At 51.7% G+C, this 21,919-nt stretch overlaps 1 protein-coding gene across 3 annotated transcripts in view; it reads left to right on the forward strand.

The window, feature by feature from the left end:
- The window catches only part of Ift122 (intraflagellar transport 122), a 70,017-nt gene extending 48,569 nt beyond the window's left edge, over nucleotides 1–21,448 (forward strand). For 2 of the 3 annotated variants that reach the window (XM_051155124.1, XM_051155122.1), the window contains 13 exons: nucleotides 1,883–2,044; nucleotides 5,736–5,902; nucleotides 7,955–8,126; nucleotides 9,449–9,551; nucleotides 11,479–11,619; nucleotides 12,760–12,857; nucleotides 15,815–15,915; nucleotides 17,560–17,725; nucleotides 18,403–18,514; nucleotides 18,907–19,032; nucleotides 20,074–20,153; nucleotides 20,458–20,622; nucleotides 20,992–21,448. In XM_051155124.1, the coding sequence (XP_051011081.1) occupies nucleotides 1,883–2,044; nucleotides 5,736–5,902; nucleotides 7,955–8,126; nucleotides 9,449–9,551; nucleotides 11,479–11,619; nucleotides 12,760–12,857; nucleotides 15,815–15,915; nucleotides 17,560–17,725; nucleotides 18,403–18,514; nucleotides 18,907–19,032; nucleotides 20,074–20,153; nucleotides 20,458–20,622; nucleotides 20,992–21,081 (1,683 nt within the window). In that variant the 3' untranslated portion in view covers nucleotides 21,082–21,448. The remainder of the gene's footprint in view (nucleotides 1–1,882; nucleotides 2,045–5,735; nucleotides 5,903–7,954; nucleotides 8,127–9,448; nucleotides 9,552–11,478; nucleotides 11,620–12,759; nucleotides 12,858–15,814; nucleotides 15,916–17,559; nucleotides 17,726–18,402; nucleotides 18,515–18,906; nucleotides 19,033–20,073; nucleotides 20,154–20,457; nucleotides 20,623–20,991) is intronic. The other variant, XM_051155123.1, reaches the window with a different exon arrangement.
- Nucleotides 21,449–21,919: the final 471 nt, after the last annotated feature.

Here is a 21,919-nt window from a genome sequence, read left to right on the forward strand (position 1 = left end):
ACCTCTGCCAGTGATCTGTGCACTGAGAGTTGTTGCGTTTATGTATTGTCTCTGGGGAAAAGCAGAACATGCTCAACTGATTCCTGTGATGGTCCTGAGGCCCCGGCTTCTGGCTTCTGGGTGGCCAGCATTACCCAGGGATGCCTCAGTGTTTCCTGTTGAACCTGGGAAGATAGCATACTGGTGGCAGAACAGTCCATCTGTGTCCACAGTCCTTTACAAGCGTGTTCTTCCGCGGCCCACATTCCACACCAACTGACACCGATCTCACTACAGAAGTTTAATTCACTCACAGTCCTAGATGTCAGCTTATTGGTTGATTAGCCTACACTATGTGAAGGCTTAAAATTATTTCTGTCACTGGTGAAGCATGTTGTCTCCAGCTGCTGAAACTTCCACCAGCTTGTCTAGGAGTTTGATTCCATGTCTCATCTTCCTCCAGTGCGATACAGTTGACAGAAAACAAGCAAAAGGCAACTGCTGGGGCTGAGGGCTGAGTGCTGGCAAGTGTTTACAAATACTGGAGCTTTAGACTAATGAGTGTTCCCAACACAGGAGGAAGGTGTGCGTGGGTGCTTCTCATCATCCTCAGCACTGCTGAGTGTGCATGCACTCACATGTGCACATATATGTGCACACAGCTGTGTGTTAGGGACTACCCCTTGCTTCAGAAGGTGGAATCATGGCATATGAAGAGTGAGCTTTGTGTGACCTTGGCTGTGCCTGATTTGCATCACCTTCCTTCACGGCAGTGGTTGGTGGTGCTGGGCTCACTGAGAACAGGTCTCCTTCATGAAGCAGGCACTAGCGCACACAGTGTCTTAGTTAGGGTTTCTGTTGCTGTCATAAGACACCCTAAGCAAAAGCAACCTGGAAAGGGAAGAGTGTGTTTCAGCTTACAGTTCCACATCACAGTCCATCACTGCGGGAAGTCAGGGCGGGAAGGTGGAGACAGGAGCTGAAACAAAGACCGTGAAGGAGTGCTACCCACTGGCTTGCTCCTTAGGCTTGCTCCTTAGGCTTGCTCAGCCTGCTTTCTTATAGCATCCAGGATACCAGCCCCGGGGTGGCACCACCTACTGTGAGTTAGACTTCCCACATCAATCAAGAAAACATAGGCTTACCCACAGGTGAGTCTGGTGGGGCCATTTTGTAAGTTGAGGAGCTTGTGTCAGGTTGCCATAAAACTAGCCAGCACACATAATGTCTCCTCTTCTCTTAGAGACAGGAGCACAGTTAGATTTGTGAGCCTGCTTTATGGCCTCCATCTTGGTTGAAAATCTCAGACTTTGAGCCGGGCGTGGTGGCGCACGCCTTTAATCCCAGCACTCGGGAGGCAGAGGCGGGTGGATCATTATGAGTTCGAGGCTGGTCTACAAAGCAAGTCCAAGATAGCCAGTGCTACACATGCAAATCCTGTCTTGAAAAACAAAACAAACAAACAAACAAAAATCTCAGACTTTGTCCTTGTCTGTCATCAGTCTAGGTCACAGCTCTGCCACCAAGGTGTCTGGGGCTTTGGGAGATCTGGGGAATGCAAGGGCTATCCCTAACTGTGACAGTGCACACTGTTCAAGTTATCTCAAGGTTGCCTTGGGCAAGCATACAGGAAAGCAGTCCTGTGGAATTTCCACTGAGCAAACAAAGGGTCGCTTCTTGTTTGATCTTCAGTTGTCTGAAAAAAAAAAAAAAAAGAATCTGCTTTTGTTGTTGAACATTCCCAATAGAGACATAGGTGAGAGACATAGCAGCCCAGGAGCCAAGGGTGGGCTCCAGTGGGAAGACCCAGGGGCTTAGCCTGAAATAGCAGCAGCTAGCCTTTGTACAGGCTGCTTCCTGTCAGGGCTATGGAGGCCATTTCCTGTGCTTCTAATTTTTCCAGGAGAGGAAGAAGCGGGGAGAGACCAACAATGACCTGTTTCTGGCAGATGTGTTTTCCTACCAAGGGAAGTTCCACGAGGCAGCCAAACTGTATAAGAGGAGCGGCCACGAGAACCTCGCACTGGACATGTATACTGACCTCTGCATGTTTGAGTATGCCAAGGTAACCCACCATGTTCTGGACCCAGCCTGCCACCAGGAGTTCCCTAGGCTCTGACCTGCAGTGTCTTAACTCATGTGTCCAAGAAATGACACAGAAGATGGGGGTGACTCTGGGTGGTGGTGGTGGTGCACGTCTTTAATCCCAGCACTCAGGAGGCATAGGCAGGTGGGTCTCTGTATGTTTGAGTCCAGCCTGATCTACAGAGAGAATTCCAGGACAGCCAGGAATACACAAGAAACTCTGTCTTGAAAACCCAAAAATAAATAAAGTGATTAATTAATTAGTTAAAAAATAAAATGGGAATGACCTAAGGAAAAGGATGGGTGGATTAATAAACAGGGGACCTTCAGTACAGCCATCAGGTTGAAATGGACTGAAAGCTAACCCCAAAGGTGGATGTCAGAGGGACAGCACATCAGAGTGCCTGTGGAGGACAGTGTGTGGGCTTTGAGCATACCAGCATGATGTTGTCACCAGGTACCGAGGGCTTAGGGCAATCTCCACAGACTCCCTCAGACCTGGGTCGGCACCTGCAGCCAACTCCCCAGAGAACCTGCTCTGAGCAGCTTGAGTTTAGAGTGCCTCACTGAGCCTGCTAGGTGCAGTGGCTCCCTCAGGAGGGTCCACAGATGGCTTTGAGACCCTCAAAATCCTGTGGCATCCTCAAGTCCTAGCCACAGCCATTCAATGGCTGTTAATGCTAATCACATAGCTCAAGAGTCCCAGGTATGACAGCTTTCCCACTCTTCTCTGTGTGTCTGTGCCTAACCACAGCTGGGGTCTTCTCCTACCCCTCAATGAGATCCTGTGGCCCCTTCATGCAGGGATGAACCTCCAGGCTGCCCCTGGTGCTTCCCTCCCTCACACTTCAGATCTGGGCTTCAGGCTTCCTCTGCTTTCTCTTCTTCCCTAGCTTCTTCCGTGCTCCCACCAGTACACATCCAGGAAGGAAGGAAGGAGGAAGGGAGGGAGGGAGGAAAGGAAGAAGGGAGGGAAGGAATAGAAAGAAAAAAAGAAAGAAAAAATGAGGCATATGACCAAATTAAAATACAAGTCCACGTCCAGGAATGTGCCTCGGTGGTAGAGCAGGTACCCCGGGTTCAATCCCAGTACTTTATACAGTAGACACACACACACACATGATTAGGAAAGTGGAAGGACCAGGTATGGCTCCAGGGTGGGTGCCTTTAGACCTCTTTCTGGTCACCCCTCCTCCCACTTTGGGTCTTGTCATGGTTCCCCTGTGTTTCCTGCACCCCTGGCCTCCTCTACCCAGCAGTGCAGCCTGCTCATATGCTCCATCTGGTGTGGCTCTCCATGAAAGTCAATACTCTGGGCTTGTTTTGATCTTAATTTTTGATCACAATTCCCAGTATGTTGGTTCCATCTCAAGAAAACACACACACACACACACACACACACACACACACACACACACACACACACACACACACCCCACCCCCTGGCTTGGTAGTCTGTATTTAGGAAATGTGTGCACACATACACATTATGTTGGGGGTGGGAGATACAGTGCTTATTAACATGGCATGTTTTTGTTTACTCGAAAATTGCTTCCCAAGATTCAATCTGGTTTTTGGAAAATTTTTAAATTACATTCCCACGTACAAATAAATTGTATGCTTTCCGGACAAGTGACATGTTTATGTGGTGATAAAGGGATTATAATGCTCTTAACTCCTGTGTAGTGCGTCCTTATCAGAAGCACGGGGCGTGAGAGCCCTGCTCAGTCTCGTTCATCACTCAGCACAGCCCCTTTCTGTCCACTCCAGGACAAAGTCTTTGCTGTGGCCCCGAGATAACATGTAAATTGGCTTCATAGAACCAAAGAGCCTTTGAAAACCCACTTGGTTGAGCTTTGAAGGAACTTTTTAGACCCAGCTTGAATAAAGTCATAGGCTCTGAGGAGACTGCTGGGATGGAGGAGGTGTGCCTCCTGTCAGGGAAGACCCTGCAAGCCACAGAGCTGTGTGCCTGCGTGGTCCCCTTGGGGAGATGCTTCATATTGTGGCTACCTCTTAGCTTTTGGCCTTTTCCCTCTGCTACCTAACTGAGTGTTCCCTTTGCCAAAGTCTCTTTGAAGGACATTTCTGTGCTTTTATAATGCCTGTCTCTGCTGCTAACCTCATGCAGCTAGCCGAGCGGGAAAGCTTTGTGTTCATGAAGAGTTGATGTCATAACTGCCAAGAGGGAAGTGTGTCTGTAATGGCCTAGGCCACGTGTCCCCAGTGTCTGCTCCCCAGACCCTTCTCTATGTGCCCCCCAGGGGAAGCAGAGGCTAGCTACAGGCAGCCCTGTCTTTATTTGGTCTGTAACAGGTAAAATGATGCCCTTCCTCCCCTTCCTGAATTATTTGGCTGTCTTAGGCCGACCTAATACATGGTTTAGGGGCTACATAATTACCCTGAAAGCAAATGGAAAAAGAAATGAACTAATTGTTCAAGTGGGTTTCTGCATACATTGACTGCACTTTCCTGACAAATGAGTGTTCATCGTGAGGAAAGGAGTGCTTTTTTTTATACTTTGTGAGGTTGACACAGAGCACTCTCCGTAGGGTACATTTTCCTAAGACAATCCGCTTCTCACTAGCAATGCAGATCTTCGCTGTACGTCTCTCAGTTCCCCCTTTTAAAAAGCCCCACCTCAAAAAGTGTCAGCACTCAGGCAGCTTCAACAGTGGCAGCTCCATCTTGGAAAGGGAACATTCTGAGGCTGTTTCTGATGCATTTTGGTGGTAACCCAGGAAGGCTGGTCATGGCCCTCAGGGAACACCCTTCATTGGGATAAAAACATCCCAGGTCCTCCCCAATCTCTGAACCTCCAGAAAGGACTTTTCCTTCATCTAAGGCTCCTTCCCTTCGTGGGTCATGCTCATACTTCTGCAGATGACCTCAAGACAAGATCTGATCCACTCAGTTAGGAAATGAACCACCAGGTAGTGGTGGGAGGCAGAGGCAGGCAGATCTCTATAAGTTTGAGGCCAGCCTGGTCTCCAGGCCAACCAGGGCAACATAGTGAGACCCTGTTTCAAAAAAGGAGGAGGAGGAATGAGCCAAAGAGTGTTCTGCCCGAGGTCTATCATAGACATATCTTAGGGCAAAGCTAACAGAATGATCTGAGTTCAGGCCACAGAGCATCTACCAAAAGAGATGAGAAAAATCACTTCAGTGTGGCAGTCAAAGGAGGACACCAGGGACCAAACCCAGAACTCTGTGCATCCTTGTCTGTTTAAGTTTAGAGGACCATGTACCTAGCACCAGCCTGGGGCGTCTGGTGTCAGTCCAGGGTGTGACTAGTGATTCTAGGGTTAGCATTTGTAAATTCACAGCTAGTTGTGCGTCTCTCAAACTGAGAAGGTCATAAAGCAGCCTGCTCCCAATCCTTCTCTACAGTCTGTAAGGTGTTTAGAGCAAGTGTGAAGGGAAGGAAACATGGAGGGCCAGTCCTTGGCCTGCCCCTGGGGTCCCAGCAGCACTTGTGGATGGCCCGTGCACACTCCCTTCCTGGACACCTGGGACTTCCCCACATGCAGTCACACAGAGCTGGGCTCTCATACATCCTGCTCCTTTGCACAGCCAAGTGGAGCCCTTCCCTACTCTGCTTTCGGGAGCTGATGTAATGCTGGCACAGGAAGTCCTAATCCGGAGTATTTTTGTTTGTTGTGCTTCCTCAGGATTTCCTTGGATCTGGAGACCCCAAAGAAACAAAGATGCTCATCACCAAGCAGGCTGACTGGGCCAGAAACATCAACGAGCCCAAAGCTGCGGTGGAGATGTACATCTCAGCAGGGGAGCACACCAAGGCCATAGAGATCAGTGGCAACCACGGCTGGGTTGACATGTAGGTTTCAGCCCTTGCCTGGGAACACTTGGCAGTGTGTCAACTCTGAGTTTTTGATTGACAAGGGAAAAAATATTTCTTTAAATATTGGAACCAAACATGAAAGCGACTAGGTTCTTTGGCAGATAAAGAGCTTGAACAAGGTAGCACTGCCTTTGAGGAGTTTGAGAGGAGGGTAGTAGGGGGCACACACAGATGCACCTCAGGCACTGTGTTGACCTTCCAGGCCTCTGATTCTGCCCTGCACCTTCAGATCTGTAATCTCTACATTCATCTGTCAAATGAAGAAAGCAAGCCTGGGGGGGGGGGGGCTCATGTCCTCAAAGGCCAAGCATCTGGGGAGTCCTAGGCGAAGCTGTAGACTGACGGGGTGGTTTCAGTGCCCCTGACATGGAGCCTGACATGGAGCGTGAGAGTACGGGAGGAGCACAGGAAGAACCCTCAGGCCGTGAGGGAAGGGAACCCTGGAGCCATGGCTTTGTGAAGTGGCCATCCAGAACCTTCTGGTAGAAGACCGTTAGAAGGGGAACGGATATAAGCAGGAGACATGGTAGACCAGCAAGGATTTTGGTGGCTTGAGGCCCCAGGGTAGAGTGGAGCTGCTGGAAGAGAAAGGAGTTGAAGCTAGCTACAGGAGAATGGAGGAGGCCAACAGGCCACACGACGGTTCCATCTTAGGGCTGAGCAAGGGGCAGCTGAGGTGAAGGAGTCTGTGCATTAAAGGTCACTGGTTGTTTAAGAGGCAACAGTGTGGTCCATAGAAGCCAGTGGCATAGTCAGGCCCTGGGGAGGAGGACAGAGTGGTATATGGGTCTCTCACCAAGGGGCCTTTGTAGGTAACCTACCCACAACCTTCCCTTGTTAAGAATACTATCTGAAAGATACAGGCTGAGATCTTAGATTGTGCCCCAAGTATTGTCTCTACAGAAAGGGTGGTGCTAATGGGAGCCAGGCAGGCTCATGGTCTCTACTTTCCCCACTAGTTTTTCATGTCACTTTCATTTGCAAGTGCTCTGTATTAAGTTCCCCTGGGGACATTTAACTAGTTCAAGAAAGAGACATTAAGTGTGTTCTGTCCCTCCTCTGGGCCTGGCTGTAACAGGTACCTCTCTCCCCTAGGAACACTGGCTTGGTGGGTGGGGCTCTTAGGCTCTGGAGGCTTGCCTGTGCTACCTTTCCCAAAAACATATCCTTTTTCTGATGAGCTGCGTTATTTTTAGATGCCATTATTATTCTAAGCGCAGACTGACAGGCCTCCCTAAGCCCGCCTGTCTGCGATTCGGATCTGTTACAGCCTCTTCTGTTCTCACACAAAGCAGACTGGGTAGAGTCCTCACCCTGAGAGATTGGCTTTGCTCCAAACCCCGGGCTGCGTAGACCCCCAAAAGCACACTGAATGCAGCCCATGTACTAATGAGTGGTAGGTAGGTGATCACTACTGGGAAGAAGAGAGTGACCAGACCTCAGAGTCCCTGCCTGGGGTCAGTACCTTAGCCAGAAGGACCCTGCCAGAGCTTCTAGCCTTCCTTCTGGCCCAGGACAGGCTTCGCACTTGGCATTTCCTCTAGAGTGTCAGTTGCGGAGGCAGTCTCATGCCCCAGCCTCTGCTTTCCTGTGGGAATTCCTGACTCTGCTGGAACAAGCTCTTTGCCACTTCCTGCTGGGGAGTCGTGGGCTGAGTGCTTCACCCTCTATGTAGACTCAAACTCAAGTCATCTCACCTTGTGGGAGGGTGGGGAAAGGTGATTCTATAAGACCACATATGGAAAATCTCCTGGGTCCATCTCAGCATTGGTGGTGGATCCCAGATCTTACTGGATAGATTTACAACTGGTGTTAAGAGGCACATGAGGTATGGACAAGTGTCGCCATAGCTTCTGAAGTGTGCATCCGTCCTTTCCATCATTACCTGTGCAACCCCTCCCAGGGGCCGTAGCATCATTGTTAGCTTGGGGCATAGCCGAATGAGCCAGCACAGAGGCCCGTCCTTGAGAGGACCAGAGGCCTCCCACTGCCTCCTCCTCCAGACCTCACAGGTGCCTTACTCTCCAGGTTGATAGACATTGCTCGGAAGCTGGACAAGGCTGAGCGTGAGCCCCTGCTCATGTGTGCTCGCTACTTTAAGAAGCTGGACAGTCCTGGCTATGCTGCTGAGACCTACCTAAAGATTGGTGACCTGAAGTCCCTGGTGCAGCTGTATGTGGACACCAAGCGCTGGGATGAGGTGAGAAAATGCTCTTGCTGGGTTGGGACTCTGCCTGAGCCCCCTAGCCACAGCCAAGTGGGTACTGAGCAGCTGAGGGCTAAGATGGAGAAAAGCTGCCCTCATGATGGAAGGGCCGTTGCCTGCCAGTCAGATTTTGCCTCAAAGTCTCTGAGCCAGAATATCTTGGAGGGTCTTTTTCACTATAACTTCCCATTTGTTCCTTCATTCATTCAGAAAATTGTTACAGGCTGTCAGCTATGGGCTAGCCCATGACAGGCACTAGGAATGTGTGTGTCAGCATGACAGCTCTAGTGCCTGCTGCTGGTCTGAGCCACCTCTGACTAGCCCCACAGTGTCAGGCTCACCTTTGAAGTAGGGACACACCAGCATGGCATTTAAAACCTGTGTGGCATTTTGGTGGAAAATGCCAACCATATTTTTCCGATACAGGCTACCAGAGCTGTTCCCAGGGCAGCGATTCCCTGCTCTTGTTCTCGTCCCAGTCTTGACTGCTGTGGTGTGAGAGGATCAGAAGGGAGAATCAGCCAGGCAGATCAGAGACACAGCTGTCCTAGGGCCAAGGCTGGCTAGGCAGCCAGGGTAGAGCCCCTCTGTGCCTGTGTCCTGGAAAGAATGTCACCTGGAGAGAGTTAGTGGCACCCCCCCCCCCCCCCCCCCCCCCGCCCCGTGATAGTCTCATACAGAGCCATAGCAAGCAAGGCACTACCTGAGCAGCCTGGCTCCTGTCTGCCCTCCAGGTGGCTCCACTTCCTGAGGTGACAGGATGGAAGAAGTAATGGCTCCTCAAGATAAACATTATCCAGTGGTGGCAGTTAGCATGCCTTAGGCCCTCCCAGGCCTTGTCTTCTGCTCTCCTGGCCCGGCAGGTGGTTTAGGGCTTTAATGAAGTAGTTACTGAGTCCCATGCAACTCTGTCCATAGGCGTCTGTGACAGCTAGTAAGCAGTAATGACGATAATGTCAATCCTGTTTCCTTAGGTGTCGCCTGCAATTAAAAGAAATCTGTTTGCAGCGCTACAGGAGCCCACGCAAACCCTCAAAATAAAATGTTTCCGATTCTGTGCTGCTTCTGTGGTCCAGAAACAGACTGTGTTGTTACTGAATCCAGTCGGTTGCATATTGCCGCTAATTGCCTTTTGTTTTCAAAGAGCTGGTTTGTTTTTGTGTTTCTGGGGGTGGTGGGAGGGGGAGACACTCCCTCCCTCTGAGTTGTCAGGCTGGCAAAATATGACATCCCTAACAGATTCAGCCAAGTGCCACACTTTGAGGGGCTGCGGGGGCTGCTTCGCTTCGTTAAGAATGCCTGACTCCTCCCTCTAGGCCTTTGCTTTAGGTGAGAAGCACCCTGAGTTCAAGGATGATATCTACGTGCCCTATGCGCAGTGGCTAGCCGAGAACGACCGATTTGAGGAAGCCCAGAAAGGTAGGCCACACAGACTTCACTGTATAGATGTAGTGGGGAGGGCTGCTGAGACACGGGACAGAGGCTGCCTAGTCCTTTTCTCAGCACGTCCCCAGGACAGGTACCTTCATTCTGGCTCTTGCTGTGTTTGCTGGTGAAAGACTTCAGAACAAGGACATGGATGTTGAGGCCACGCCCCCTGGGCTATTGCATACCTGTTGAGGACCCCAGATGTGTCCCTGCTCTTTAGCAGCTCCCTGTTAACCTTGCAAAGCACCTGTACTCCAGTGTGCCTCCCCTTTAATCTTAAACCAGGAAGCTCTCTGGTATAGGCATCACTGTTATTGACATTTTGTGGGTGAGGAAACTAAGGTTGAAGGAGGTAAAGGAATTTGTCTATAGTACACTAGCTGCGACGCTGTACAGAGGTCACCTGAACCAAGGCATACCTCGTCGAGACAAAGTGAGAGGACTGCCCTTTGCGTCTGGCATAGTCTCACCTTCATTTTCCTCTGCTGAGAAAAGAAGCGGGCTTTGTTTCTGGCTCGGTCAAGCCAAGCAGCCTCTCTGCCCCTTGGTGCGCCTGTTGGTGAAATGAGCCGTACTCGGGGTGTGACGGCATCTGAAATTGAAGCCAAAGAGAGTGTGGCACATTAACTGATAACGTTCATCATCGGTTAGCGATGTGACCGCCTTCGCTGTGGCAGGTGCTGGCTGGGCACTTAACCTGCGTAACCTTGAATCTTGCCAACAGCCCTGCAGAGCTGCAGAGGCTACATGTGCTGTGCGAAGCTAGTGAGCGGCAGAGCCGGAATTGGATCAGGATCTGTCCAACTGGGAGCCTAATTCTTACGCCTGTTTAGAAAGTCTCCTAATTGAAGTGGGTGGGTCGTATTCCATAGCATCTCATTTACACTTCTATATGGTAGCAGTTGCCACCTCCTGACACACTGCACAACAAATGTCCCCCTGCTGGAGCTCCTCGGTTTACAGCCCCTGTGAAGGACGGCATGTTCTCTACTGCTCAGCACTTCCAGAGCACCCAGTTGCTGAAGTATCTGCATGTTTGGGCAAAACACATCAACCTATCCATCTGTCTGTGCCGCCCTTCCAAGAATCCATCGCCATAGTAACTTGGTACTCAGACAAGAGACAGAAGATGAGAATAAACCAAGGCCAGACCTTCCCTCTTCTGCAGGCAGAAGATGTGGGTCACTCTGATGCCCACACATGGGCAGGTATCAGAGCTCAGAGTCTTCTGGCAGCCCCAGGGTCCCCACAAGTTGGCCACATGGTAGTGAGGGGCCCAGGAAATTTCTGTTAAACAGACATAGGCATGATTGAGACGTTCTTTGCTTGTTTTCACAAATGTCTGGTTTTGTGAGCTGAGCCAGATCTTTCAAGGTTGGTATCTGAAAGCACTCAGCTGAAAATGGGTTCAGGACTGGCTGCTTCTGTTTTTTGACCTTGGGCATGGTGCTCTGTCTCTACCTAGCAAAGCCATCATTCTCATTGAAAAGGAGAGGGGGTAGTTTTCTTTAGAATTTTGTCCTGAAGATTCAATGCAGTAATTAACAGTGAAGGTGTTTTGTGAACTGCCAAGCTCCATAGTGTAGTGGGCCCTGCTAGTACGACCCAGGAGACACAGTCTCATTCTGGAGATCCCTGTGGGCAGTGCCAGGCTTTGGTGCCTCGGATTTTCTCCCTGCCGTGCCTTGCTAAAGTAGGTTGCCATTTCCCAGCCAAAAGGAGTGTATCTCCCTGTGCTTATTTCAGGATGTAGCCTTGGTTATTTATAGCTGCGGCCTGAGAGGCACATCTCAGCAACACAGCATCACAGATGCTCTGAAGAGTGGCCTGCCTCTCAAGCAGCCTCATGTAAGCCCTGCACGATCTCCCTGTTTCATGCTGCCTCCCCATGACATGCATATGCTTTCCTGGCCCTTAGCATTCCACAAGGCCGGGAGGCAGGGAGAAGCAGTCCGGGTGCTGGAGCAGCTCACACACAATGCTGTGGTGGAGAGCAGATTTAACGACGCTGCCTATTATTACTGGATGTTGTCCATGCAGTGTCTCGACATGGCCCAAGGTGAGTGAGCGACAGCCAGCTGACCTCTTGTCTGGCCCCTCTCTGACATCAGATAAAGTCACAAGAGCAGGGCTGTTTCATTAAAGCCTGGGCATGTTTATTGAGTGTCTTATCCCTGAGCCTGCCTTGCAATGGCTGTCTGGCCTGTCATCTCTTTCAAGTTAGCCTGTAAGTAGAACCGGCTGACAGTCTGTCTGCTGGGTGGGAGGTCCCACCTACATTGCTAATTCGGAGCATCTCTCTCTCTTGTTACCTGGGAGCCTAGAGCTGGGCCCAAGTGAGCTCTGGCCCAAAAAAAAAAAAAAAGTTTTTTTAATTAAATGAAAAGATGAAGAGATCACCTTACAATAGCCCTCTTCACAATCTCCCTCATCCCAGGCAGGAAGATAGTTTCAGAGTTGCTTTCATTCACATGGCTTCCCATGATGCCCTGAGGAGTTCTGAAGAGGAGAGAAAGGAACATAGCTGTGCCCAAGGCAGTGTGCAGTAGTGGGAAGACTAGATGCAAAGTCTGCAGAGTGACAGTGCCTTCCTGAGCTGCTCTGCCCTGTGTCACAGCTGTCAGCTCCCAGTCAGAACCATCAGGCCCGGGTACAAGGCGGGGTTTTTCTGTCCTGGCCATTGATAGGCACTTCAGGTAAATAGCTGACAAGCTGAGGTGAACATGCCATCTGCCCACCCTTGTCCGCCAGGCTCCTCTGATATAGCTGGGCCAGTAGGGCTCCTCCATGCTGGACATAATAGGCACTGGCCCAGTGAACAGAGCTGGGAGGGTACCATCTGTGGTCTGGGAGAGATCTAGCCTCAAGTGCTTACTGGCCAGGACCTCTGCCCAGCTAAGACTCTTTCCATCTAGGATGGACCACTCCTTAGCAGGGCCTCTGTCCATTGTTGCCCTCTTGGCCCCTGTGAGCAGCATAGGAAGAAGTGATACTGTTTGACACATATCCTGCTCCTGCCTTCCTGCCTTCCTGCCTTCCTGTGCTTCTTCCTCTGCTCCTGCCCTCCTCCCCTCCTGCCCTCCTCCCCTCCTCTGCTCCTTCCTCCCCTCCCCCTCCCTCCTCCCCTCCCCCCTGCACTCCTCCCCTCCTGCTCTCCTCCCTTCCTGTTCTCCTCCCCTCCTCCACTCCTCTCTCACAGCAGATCCTGCCCAGAAGGATGTGATGCTTGACAAGTTTCACCATTTCCAGCACCTGGCTGAGCTGTACCATGGCTACCAAACCATTCATCGATACACAGTAAGGTGACAGGGAGATTGATGGGTGTCACATGCTCAGCAAGAGCCTCTGAAGAGACTGGGATGTGTGATGAAGTGCTTAGAAACCATGCTCTCCTTAGGAAGCGATGGTGCTGTTCCTTCACTTGCACCCTGCCCCTTTTGACAGGAAGCAAACCGTGGGGCTCAGAATTACAGTCTAGACCAGGGATAGGCCTTTCCAGTTTCTAGTTCAGTATTTGATGCCTTTCTAGATCAGTAAGTTCTCTCTCTGGCCCTCATCTCCTCTGTAAAACAAGAGGGTTGGCCTCATCTCCAAAGACCCACAATTGGTTAAGCTCATTCCCTGATTGTTTGTTTGTTTGTTTGTTTTGTTTTGAGACAGGGTTTCTCTGTGTAGCCTTGGCTGTCCTAGACTCATTTTGTAGACCAGGCTGGCCTTGAATTCACATTGAGCCGCCTGCCTCTGCCTCCTGAGTGCTATGACTAAAGGTGTGTGCCACCACGCCCGGCGATCATTCCCTGATTTTTTTAAATTCGTTTTTTTGAGACAAGATTTCTCTGTGTAACAGCACAGAGATCCGCTTGCCTCTACCTCCGTAGTGCTAGGATTAAAGGCGTGTGCCACCATCCTCTGATTCTTGTGATAAGGCCACGCTAAATGAGGTATCATCTACTTCTTCCTATGTCTCCTCAGCCCTTAGTTAACCCACAGCGTGAGCTCATCCTATGGCAACAAACTGGGCTACAGCAGTGACAACAGCAGGTTCCTGCTGAGGTTGGGCAGTGAGGCTTTATTATACAGACTCATCTCATCCTTCAGCCTCGCTGTGAGATATACACACGAAGATAAGGAAGTCCAGGTGCCACACAGAGAAGGGCCACAGTTAGTAAGTGGCACAGCCTGGGCAGGAGCTCTACTGATTGCAGTCTGTGCTCTCAGTCTCTAGGATGTGGGTTCAGAGGTGTCTTTGGATGCCTCCTGTCCCACTCTGATGGGTGACCTTGGGCAAGCCTGCTTTTCCTCTGTACTTCAGTTCCCATCTCTATGAAATGGAGATGATAGATGGGGTGTCGGTGAAGACTCTGCGAGTTCACTTTGAAAATGTGGCTCTGTTCCCCTTGTACCTCAGGTGGAGATTTCATAGCAGCATTTACAGGAGGCCACTCACCTCAGTCCAGTGTCAGCTCTCAGGCCTGTCAGGGACCTGCTTTCCCTGAGTGTCTCTGCCCCTTGTCTGTTCTCTCTGTACCGTCCAAGTCTCTGGGAAACATTAGGGCCTGTCCGTAGCCCTGGGACCATCTCTTTGCCAGAAGCACCTATGGGCTCAGGCAGACTCATCTTTCATTTAGGTCCCTTGTCTCAAATAGCTGGAAAGCTATGAACATAGGAGCTGCTGTTGGAGGCAGTCCAGCCTAAGCTGGGTGTGCTGAGCTGCCTTGGATGCCTAGCCCTTGGCGCCTGTCTTCCTAGCTCTCCTGCTCCTTCCTGCTCACCTAACCACTGAGCTGAGCTCCGTTCCTGATACACATAGTGCCGAGCTAGGGGCCACCTATGAGGCCCAGGCTGGCATTCAGGCCAAAGCTGTTTTCTTGCTATTTCCCCAACCAGTGCCTGTGTGTGACAGTCCCTGGGATGAGGCCTGAGCAAGACAGTCCCTGCCACAAGGAACTCCCACTATAGTAAGCAGGGCAGCCCCTGTGGGGAAAGCTTTGAGGAGGTGATCCCTCCACCAAGGAGGGGGACAAGTGAAGAAGAAGAGGGGAAAAGATTTGTGGCAGGCAGGCCGTGGTAGTGGCCAGCACAGTTGAGGACTTGGCATTGGGACCAAGCAGCCCCGAGTGAGCGGACCCTAAGATGGCAGAGAGAAACACTGATCCTTCCCCAGCTTCCTTCCCAGAGAAGCTCTGTTGATCTGGACAATTGTACACCTAGTGCCTGGAGTCTTCCAGCTCACACCCAGGAGAGCATGTGTCTCAGGCATATTTCCATCAATCCTCAGAGCCCACAGAGGCTGTAGGAATGTGAGTGGGTGAGCCAGCATGGTGGCACACACCTGAATCCCAGCACTCAGAAGGTGGAGGCAGGAGGATCATCCTTGGCTACATAAGGAGATCAAGGCCAACTTAAGCTAAAAACCCTTTGGTAGAAATAAAAACAAACAAAAGGAAGAGGAAAATAGAAAATATAAACGTAGTTAGGAACTCAGGAGTAAGTTGCTGGAGACAATCACCCAGCTCTGCATCAAAATAAAGTCACTTCTCACAGCGTTGGGTCTCACAAGGGCCAATCCTGGCATCTGTTATGAGAGTCTTGGCCAGAATCTTAGGAAGAGCTCCCGGTGGGAGGGCAGCCAGCATCTGTCAACATCTCAAGTGTGGTTTGCACACTTTTTGCAGTGTCAGACCCCATCAAGGCAGGTCCTCGCCATGTACAAGCCCTATGGACAGAACCTTCCCTGATCGGCTGGGCTGCACTTGTGGCAACCCCTGGGTTCAGGTCTGTTCATTCCACCAGGGGTCTTGGAGACCGCCTGCTAGAGCCTGGGCCAGCCTGGGCATTGTGTGTTTGGTTGTACATTTTGTTTTGGCAGTTGTTGAGGAACAGAAAAGAGACTTGTGTGTCCTGCAGAAAATGGTTAAGCTCCCCACTAGGTAATGTCCCCACTCCCATCAAGGTCTTGAGCTGAAGACATGGAGCATCCCCCAGGACATTGTGGCTGTGAGAAGCGCAGTCTTTGGGGCTGGGGAGTCAGCCCTGGCTCTGATTCTCAGCTCTGCCTCGTTCCTGCAGGTAACATGGGCTGTCCTTTATCAGGACATCACTTTCCTGCCTGGAACCATGTGACTGAAAGTACATAGCCCACAAGCCTGTGTTAAAGGCCACTGGGGCCAGCCGCGACGGCCAGCACCTGTAGGTACTCAAAGTGTACCCCACTTCTTCCAGTGGGGAATGTCATGTCTGTTCTTTTGCTGCAGGAGGAGCCATTCAGCTTTGATCTCCCCGAAACCCTCTTCAACATCTCCAAGTTCTTGTTGCACAGCCTGACCAAGGCCACCCCCTTGGGCATCTCCAAAGTGTATCCTCCCCCCGACCCCCACCCTCCCGGCCCTCTGTCTAATGGCTCCCAGTCTCCACAGAGCACTTTACTGGCAGAAGCGCCTCCTCTCAGCAGCCACTGGGGAGTGAGGAGAGGCTCAGCTGGGCAGCCAGGCAGCCAGCGCCAAGGGGGAGATTGGTTTTCAGGGCCATCTAGCTATACCTGGCCCGCAATTCTGGCCAGCACCTTGTCCTGGTACTCCCAGAACAAAGAAGGATGGGGCTGAGACCAGGAAGCCCAGGAAGGCCTTCTGTTGATCTGAGGCCATGTCAGCTCAGATGACGAAGCTGCCATCTAGTAGGGGCAGTGACAAGAGGCAAGACCAGTTTCAGAGATATATACACTGTGCCCAAGAGTAAAATGGAGGTCAGGCTATGCCTACTCAGGGACAGCTGCCCAGAGGAAGTGACCTCATGCTGCAGACTAAGGCAGCAGGCAAGACCATCACTAGGATGGCAGTGTATAGAATCCCTGTGAGGTGGATGTGGAGAAGCCCAGCTCTTCTGTGGGGTGTTGTGAGTCCCTGTGAGTCCCTTCCCTGCCAATGAGAGCTACAGAAGGGCCAGAAGCACAGAGGGGAAATTGGTCCAACCTGTCACAAGGCATCTCCCTGTTCTCATGTGGCTGGCCTGCCTTCCTCCTGTAGGAGCCCCTCCCAGAAAAGCACTCCCAGCTCACCAATAAGAATTCATTTCCTAGAGGGTTTATATCCATTATTTACTCTTCAGGGAAAACACCCCAAATAAATGGCCTTTACTGTGATGACCCCTTTCACTGGTAGGTCAGGCACACCAAAGAAACCACCACAGCCATACCTTCTACCCTTGGTACCTGAGTCTAACTTGACCTGAAAGTTCTGTTGATCCACAGTTTGGTTAACTTGGGTGCTGAGCCTCCCTGGTGTGGTCCTGTAGGAACACAGACACAGCGTGGTGTATGACTTGGAGGAGTTACAGTGGAACAGACAAGGAGACTTACCAGCATATGTTGCTGGAATGATGGTGGAGAGGTGGTCACCCTAAGGAAGGGGAATGAGGGACATGTGACTTGGGATGCCAGGGAGACAGGGAAGATAGGAAGAGCCTTGGCGCAGCCGGGACTAGAGGTGACCTCACGTGGCATACAGAGGCTTCTTGTCCTCACATAAAGCACACAGAGCAACCTTGAGAGTAGAGGTGTCTTCAGCGCTGTGTGGCCCCTGTGAGCCAGGCTACACCAGCTGGTAGGGCTAGGGCAGGAGAACACCTGATTCCAGGTATCCTTGATCTGGGTCGGCAGGTGCAACAAGGCAGGGAAAGCAACCAGGAGGCCCAAAGAATCTTAAGTCAGGTTATGGCTGCTATCTCAGCACCAAAAGATTGAGGTTGGCCTAGGCTACAGAGTGAGACCATGATATTCCCCCACCCCATCCCCCAAAAAAGAGGCAAAAAAGACCCTGTACTGCCTTTGTTTCTGGAAAGATCCCTGGGCCTTGCTGTCCTAGAAACATGTATCTCAAAATGAGCAAATATCTCTTGAATGCCTGCCTATGATCTGATACCAGCACAAGGTGCTTTCCAGCCCAGGGTGGGTAGTGTTGGCTCTGCGTCACACCTCTGCTGTCCTTAACCTTGCCAATGGCAGGAATACACTCTTCACCCTGGCCAAGCAGAGCAAGGCCCTGGGCGCCTACAAGTTGGCCCGGCATGCCTACGACAAGCTCCAAGGGCTGCAGATCCCTGCCAGGATTCAGAAGTCCATTGAGTTGGGCACCCTGACCATCCGCTCCAAGCCCTTCCATGACAGTGAGGTAAGGGCGTGCCTTTGAGCCTGGCTGGATTCTGTTTGGAAGATGGCTGCTGTGTTCTTGGCTCCCCTGCCAGTGTACTGATCCACTCCTCCTTAGCTGCTCTCCACTCAGCCTGCTGCACTCCAGCCCACCCTGAAACCACTGACCAGAACCCTGTCACTGGTCCCCTCCGTGCCCAGGATGTGTCTCTTCCCTCAAGCCTTGCTTAGGGATGACCCTCTTCCTGGGAGCCCTTGTCCTCTCCCAAGCCCCATCCCAACAAGCCTCCTGCAGCATGGACAACCCAGATCTATATAGCTCTGATTTTACGCTCAGAGAAGAGACTTGTCATCAGATAGGCCTGGGTTCAAATCCTGAATCTTTTGCGTCCTCACTGTGCCTTAGGCTTCCAGTGCCTGAGTGTCCTGCTTTGTCAGTTGGTCATGCCTAAACCCTTCCCCACAGGTGGTAGGAGGCTACTTGTGCAGCATAAATGATGTGCCTTGTGAGTGGCAGTTGTTCCTGTGAAGACAGTGTCCTGCTGAGGCCTGCCTTGGAGGAGATGTCTTGGGTAGTGGGCCCCAGGTGTAGGCTTCACTTAGCCAGCCTCCCCACAGCATGCAGTCTTTGGCCCTGGAAGGAAGTGGAGATGCGTACACTTTTGGTTCAGCCTGGACAGATGTGTGCTTGTTTTGTAGGAGCTGGTACCCTTGTGCTACCGCTGTTCTACCAACAACCCACTGCTGAACAACCTGGGCAACGTATGCATCAACTGCCGCCAGCCTTTCATCTTCTCTGCCTCTTCCTATGGTGAGCTACCCCACTGTTTACAGACACATGACATTGTGATAAGGTTATGCTACCATGCCTTAAAGCAGAATTGCTCTCAGGACCCACAGAGGCAAAGCCCGGTATGTCCCCAACCAGAAGCCCCACTCTTGTCATAATGACAAGCCAGGGTTCATTGTTCAGTCTGAGAGGCTGAGGGAACTGTCCTGTCCCACTCCCTTCCAAGCAGCCACTGTGGAGAGGGCTGCTGGAGGCCTGGTCCTCTCACATATGCTGGTGCCCCTTGCCTGTGGAGAGGCTGCTTGGGGAAGAGGGCATGCTCTGGCCTTTCCACCTACTCACACACTGCCTGGTGTGAGTGGCAGTCCTAAGCTCTCGTGAGGCCATCCCCCAGTCCCTCCCTGTTCCTCCAGAGGTGCTGCACCTGGTGGAATTCTACCTGGAAGAGGGAATCACTGACGAAGAAGCTGTTGCCCTCATCGATCTGGAGGCACCAAGACACAAGAGGGAGGGCAAATGGCAGGAGATCGCAGGCAGCAGTATCCTGTGCTCTTGGCTCGGGCCAGCCAGGGTGGAGGGCCTCAGCATGGGCTGTGCCAGCAGGCAGGGACCAAAGGACGAGAGCAAGAAAGACTGGGGAGGTCCCCACACAGACTGGACCAACTTGAGAGTGGGCAGAGAGTTGGCCAGATCCTGCAGGTACAAGGAGAGTGATGCCATCTTCCTGTAAGGCCTCTGCCCTGCTCCTGAAGGCACTGATGATGCTTCTGGCCCCAGCTAAGCAGAAGGTATGCTGTGTATATGTGAGGGATCCCCAGCTCTCTTCCCAGCTAGCTGCTTCATACAGCGGCAGCAATCACTACTCAGGCTGAGAAAATGGAGTGCAGCTCCCAGATGTGCATCCCATTCTCCTGGAGGCCTCTGTCTGTCCCCTGGCTCTGCCTTCCAAGTGCTTCATCCTTAGGTAGCTCCTCCCACCTCCATCCAGTTACAGAGATGGACACCAGTAATATGTATGCGTGCGCGCGAGCACACACACACACACACACACACACACACACACACACACACACATATGCATACACAGCTGGTCCCCTTTGGTATTTTAACACCCTTGGAGCTTCTTACTGGAACAGTTGGCCACACCCACCTAATCCCTACATAAGGCCCTTCTGCCTGTGCCTCATGCCAGGTTGGTAGGACTGGGTTCTATAACAGTTCTTGCCCTTCCTTCATTCCATGGCTGGCTGTGACTGCTGAGTTTCTCAAGTGGCAGCTGGGCCTATGTTCCCCACCCACTCAGGGCCTTTGGATAGCCACTTCTTATGAGCCATGGTATAACTAGAGGATAGGGAAAGCAGATGATCCCAATAGGGCCCCTTCTCTATTTCTCTGGCCTGTGCCACCCATCCCCCATCTTCTACCTGGAGGTCTCTCCCAGCCACTGTACCACTCTCCCCAAGTCTGTGAGAGGCATCACCTCTTACCAGGCTGAGCTCCTGGGAGTGAACATGTGTGCTGGAGGGTGGTACCTGTACCTGACTGGGCCTCCAGCTCCATCCTTGACTAGAACCTTCCAGATTCCCAGACGTTGAGGTTGGATGAGACCATGGACTCCATAGGAGACGATGACCCATTCACAGCCAAGCTGAGCTTTGAGGTGAGATGACATCTCAAGAGGCAAGGGTACTGAGAGGGCTCGTGGAAAGTAATCAGAGCTTTCTCCCAGACACATAGGGACCCTCAGTTAGTGTGGCAGTTAGCTACAACTTCAGACATGGCAGAAAGAGTGCTGGAGAACTTCCTGTGGTGACTGGGTGGTTCTGAGGCCACTTTGGTGCTGGCATGGGAGCACGTCACTGTCAGGGCTGCCTGGAGTTAAGATGTGAGAGTGTCCCTTTGGCCCCCAAGGGTCCTGGGATCAGGCCAATGACATGACACCCATGTACATCCCACACACACAGCAAGGTGGCTCCGAGTTTGTGCCTGTGGTGGTGAACCGCTCAGTGCTGCGCTCCATGAGCCGAAGGGATGTTCTCATCAAGCGCTGGCCCCCACCGCTGCAATGGCAGTATTTCCGTTCGCTGCTGCCTGATGCCTCCATCACCATGTGCCCCTCCTGCTTTCAGGTACCCAGCCTCCTGCTGGCAATCTCTCCTACTTTTCCATTCTCAGCATCTCCCTTGGGAAGCTGGGCGTGTAGAGGGAAGATCATGAGCTGTCCACAGCTTGCCCCTCCCTTGCATCTGCCCAGCTGGCTGTAGTGGACCTTACCCGGTTCCTGCTTTGCACTCCCCTGAATGAGGGATGATGTACCTGTGAACTTCACTCAGAATAAAGAGCCCTCCTGTCCGCAGACCAACACATTTCAGGTCTGCTGTTGCTGTCAGCAACTCACTGCTTAGCTGCTTCCTCTCGGGGCAACATGTCCCAGCCAGGGCTCAGGGCTTGAGTGGCACCTGGCCCTGCTTCCTGTGTCATGGGCTTTCTCTCCTCAGATGTTCCATTCGGAGGACTATGAACTGCTGGTACTCCAGCATGCCTGCTGCCCCTACTGCCGGAGGCGCATCGATGATACTGGCCCGTGAGCAGTGACTGGCCTCTGGGACCACCTGCTCCCCTGGCCTCCTTGCTGTCCCCACACTGCTGGGGAGAAAGAATTAAACCCTCAGAACATGTCTCCTGCCCAGATGAAGTTAGTATGTTGGGGAGGGGCCTTGCTTTGTGTAACCACAGATTTCCTATTTATGGCATTTCGTGCCTTGTAAATAGCACCAGAGGATGGGGAAGAGAATGCACATATATTTTCTAAGAAAAAAAAAATCTGTTACTTTCAGAAGGGCTCAAGTGTTCACAGCAGCCTGCTGGAGTCCGTAGATCTGTCAGACCGTTACTGTGTACACTTTGCCAACAGATTGCCTCAATAACGACAAATAAAAGGGCTACTCATTTTCATCAGTGTCTGTGTTTTAGCAAATCCTCATATTGTCTGCAACTTAATTTCCTTATGCAAAAGTGCACCTGTTTCTAATTTGATCCTAAAGGAACATTGCTTTTTCGTGCTCTTAAAACGTAATCGAATCAAATGGCAGCACGGGAAGGGGCAGAGGCATGGGTGGTTTTGTTGTTGTTTATTTATTTTGGTTTAATGGGGATCCATCTTGACAAGAAAATAGGTTACCTGGCTCCAAAGAATAGTCTTGTCCTTGGAGCCTGCCTTGAACAGCAGTCATGGGGTCTGCTCCCAGGGGAACTGAGCCCTTGGCTCCTTCCCTTCACTCCAGGGCACGAAGCGTGGGGGCTCAGTGGGGGCCCACAGAACGGTGTATGAGGGACATCACGCAGACTCTGGAAGGAGAACAACCCCACACAGGGCACTTCTCTGCAGCCATAGCCCTTGTGTTGGTTATGACTGGAAAAAACAGC

This window comes from Acomys russatus, chromosome 13 (assembly GCF_903995435.1).
Source record: "Acomys russatus chromosome 13, mAcoRus1.1, whole genome shotgun sequence".
In the NCBI taxonomy this organism is placed as follows: Eukaryota; Metazoa; Chordata; class Mammalia; order Rodentia; family Muridae; genus Acomys; species Acomys russatus.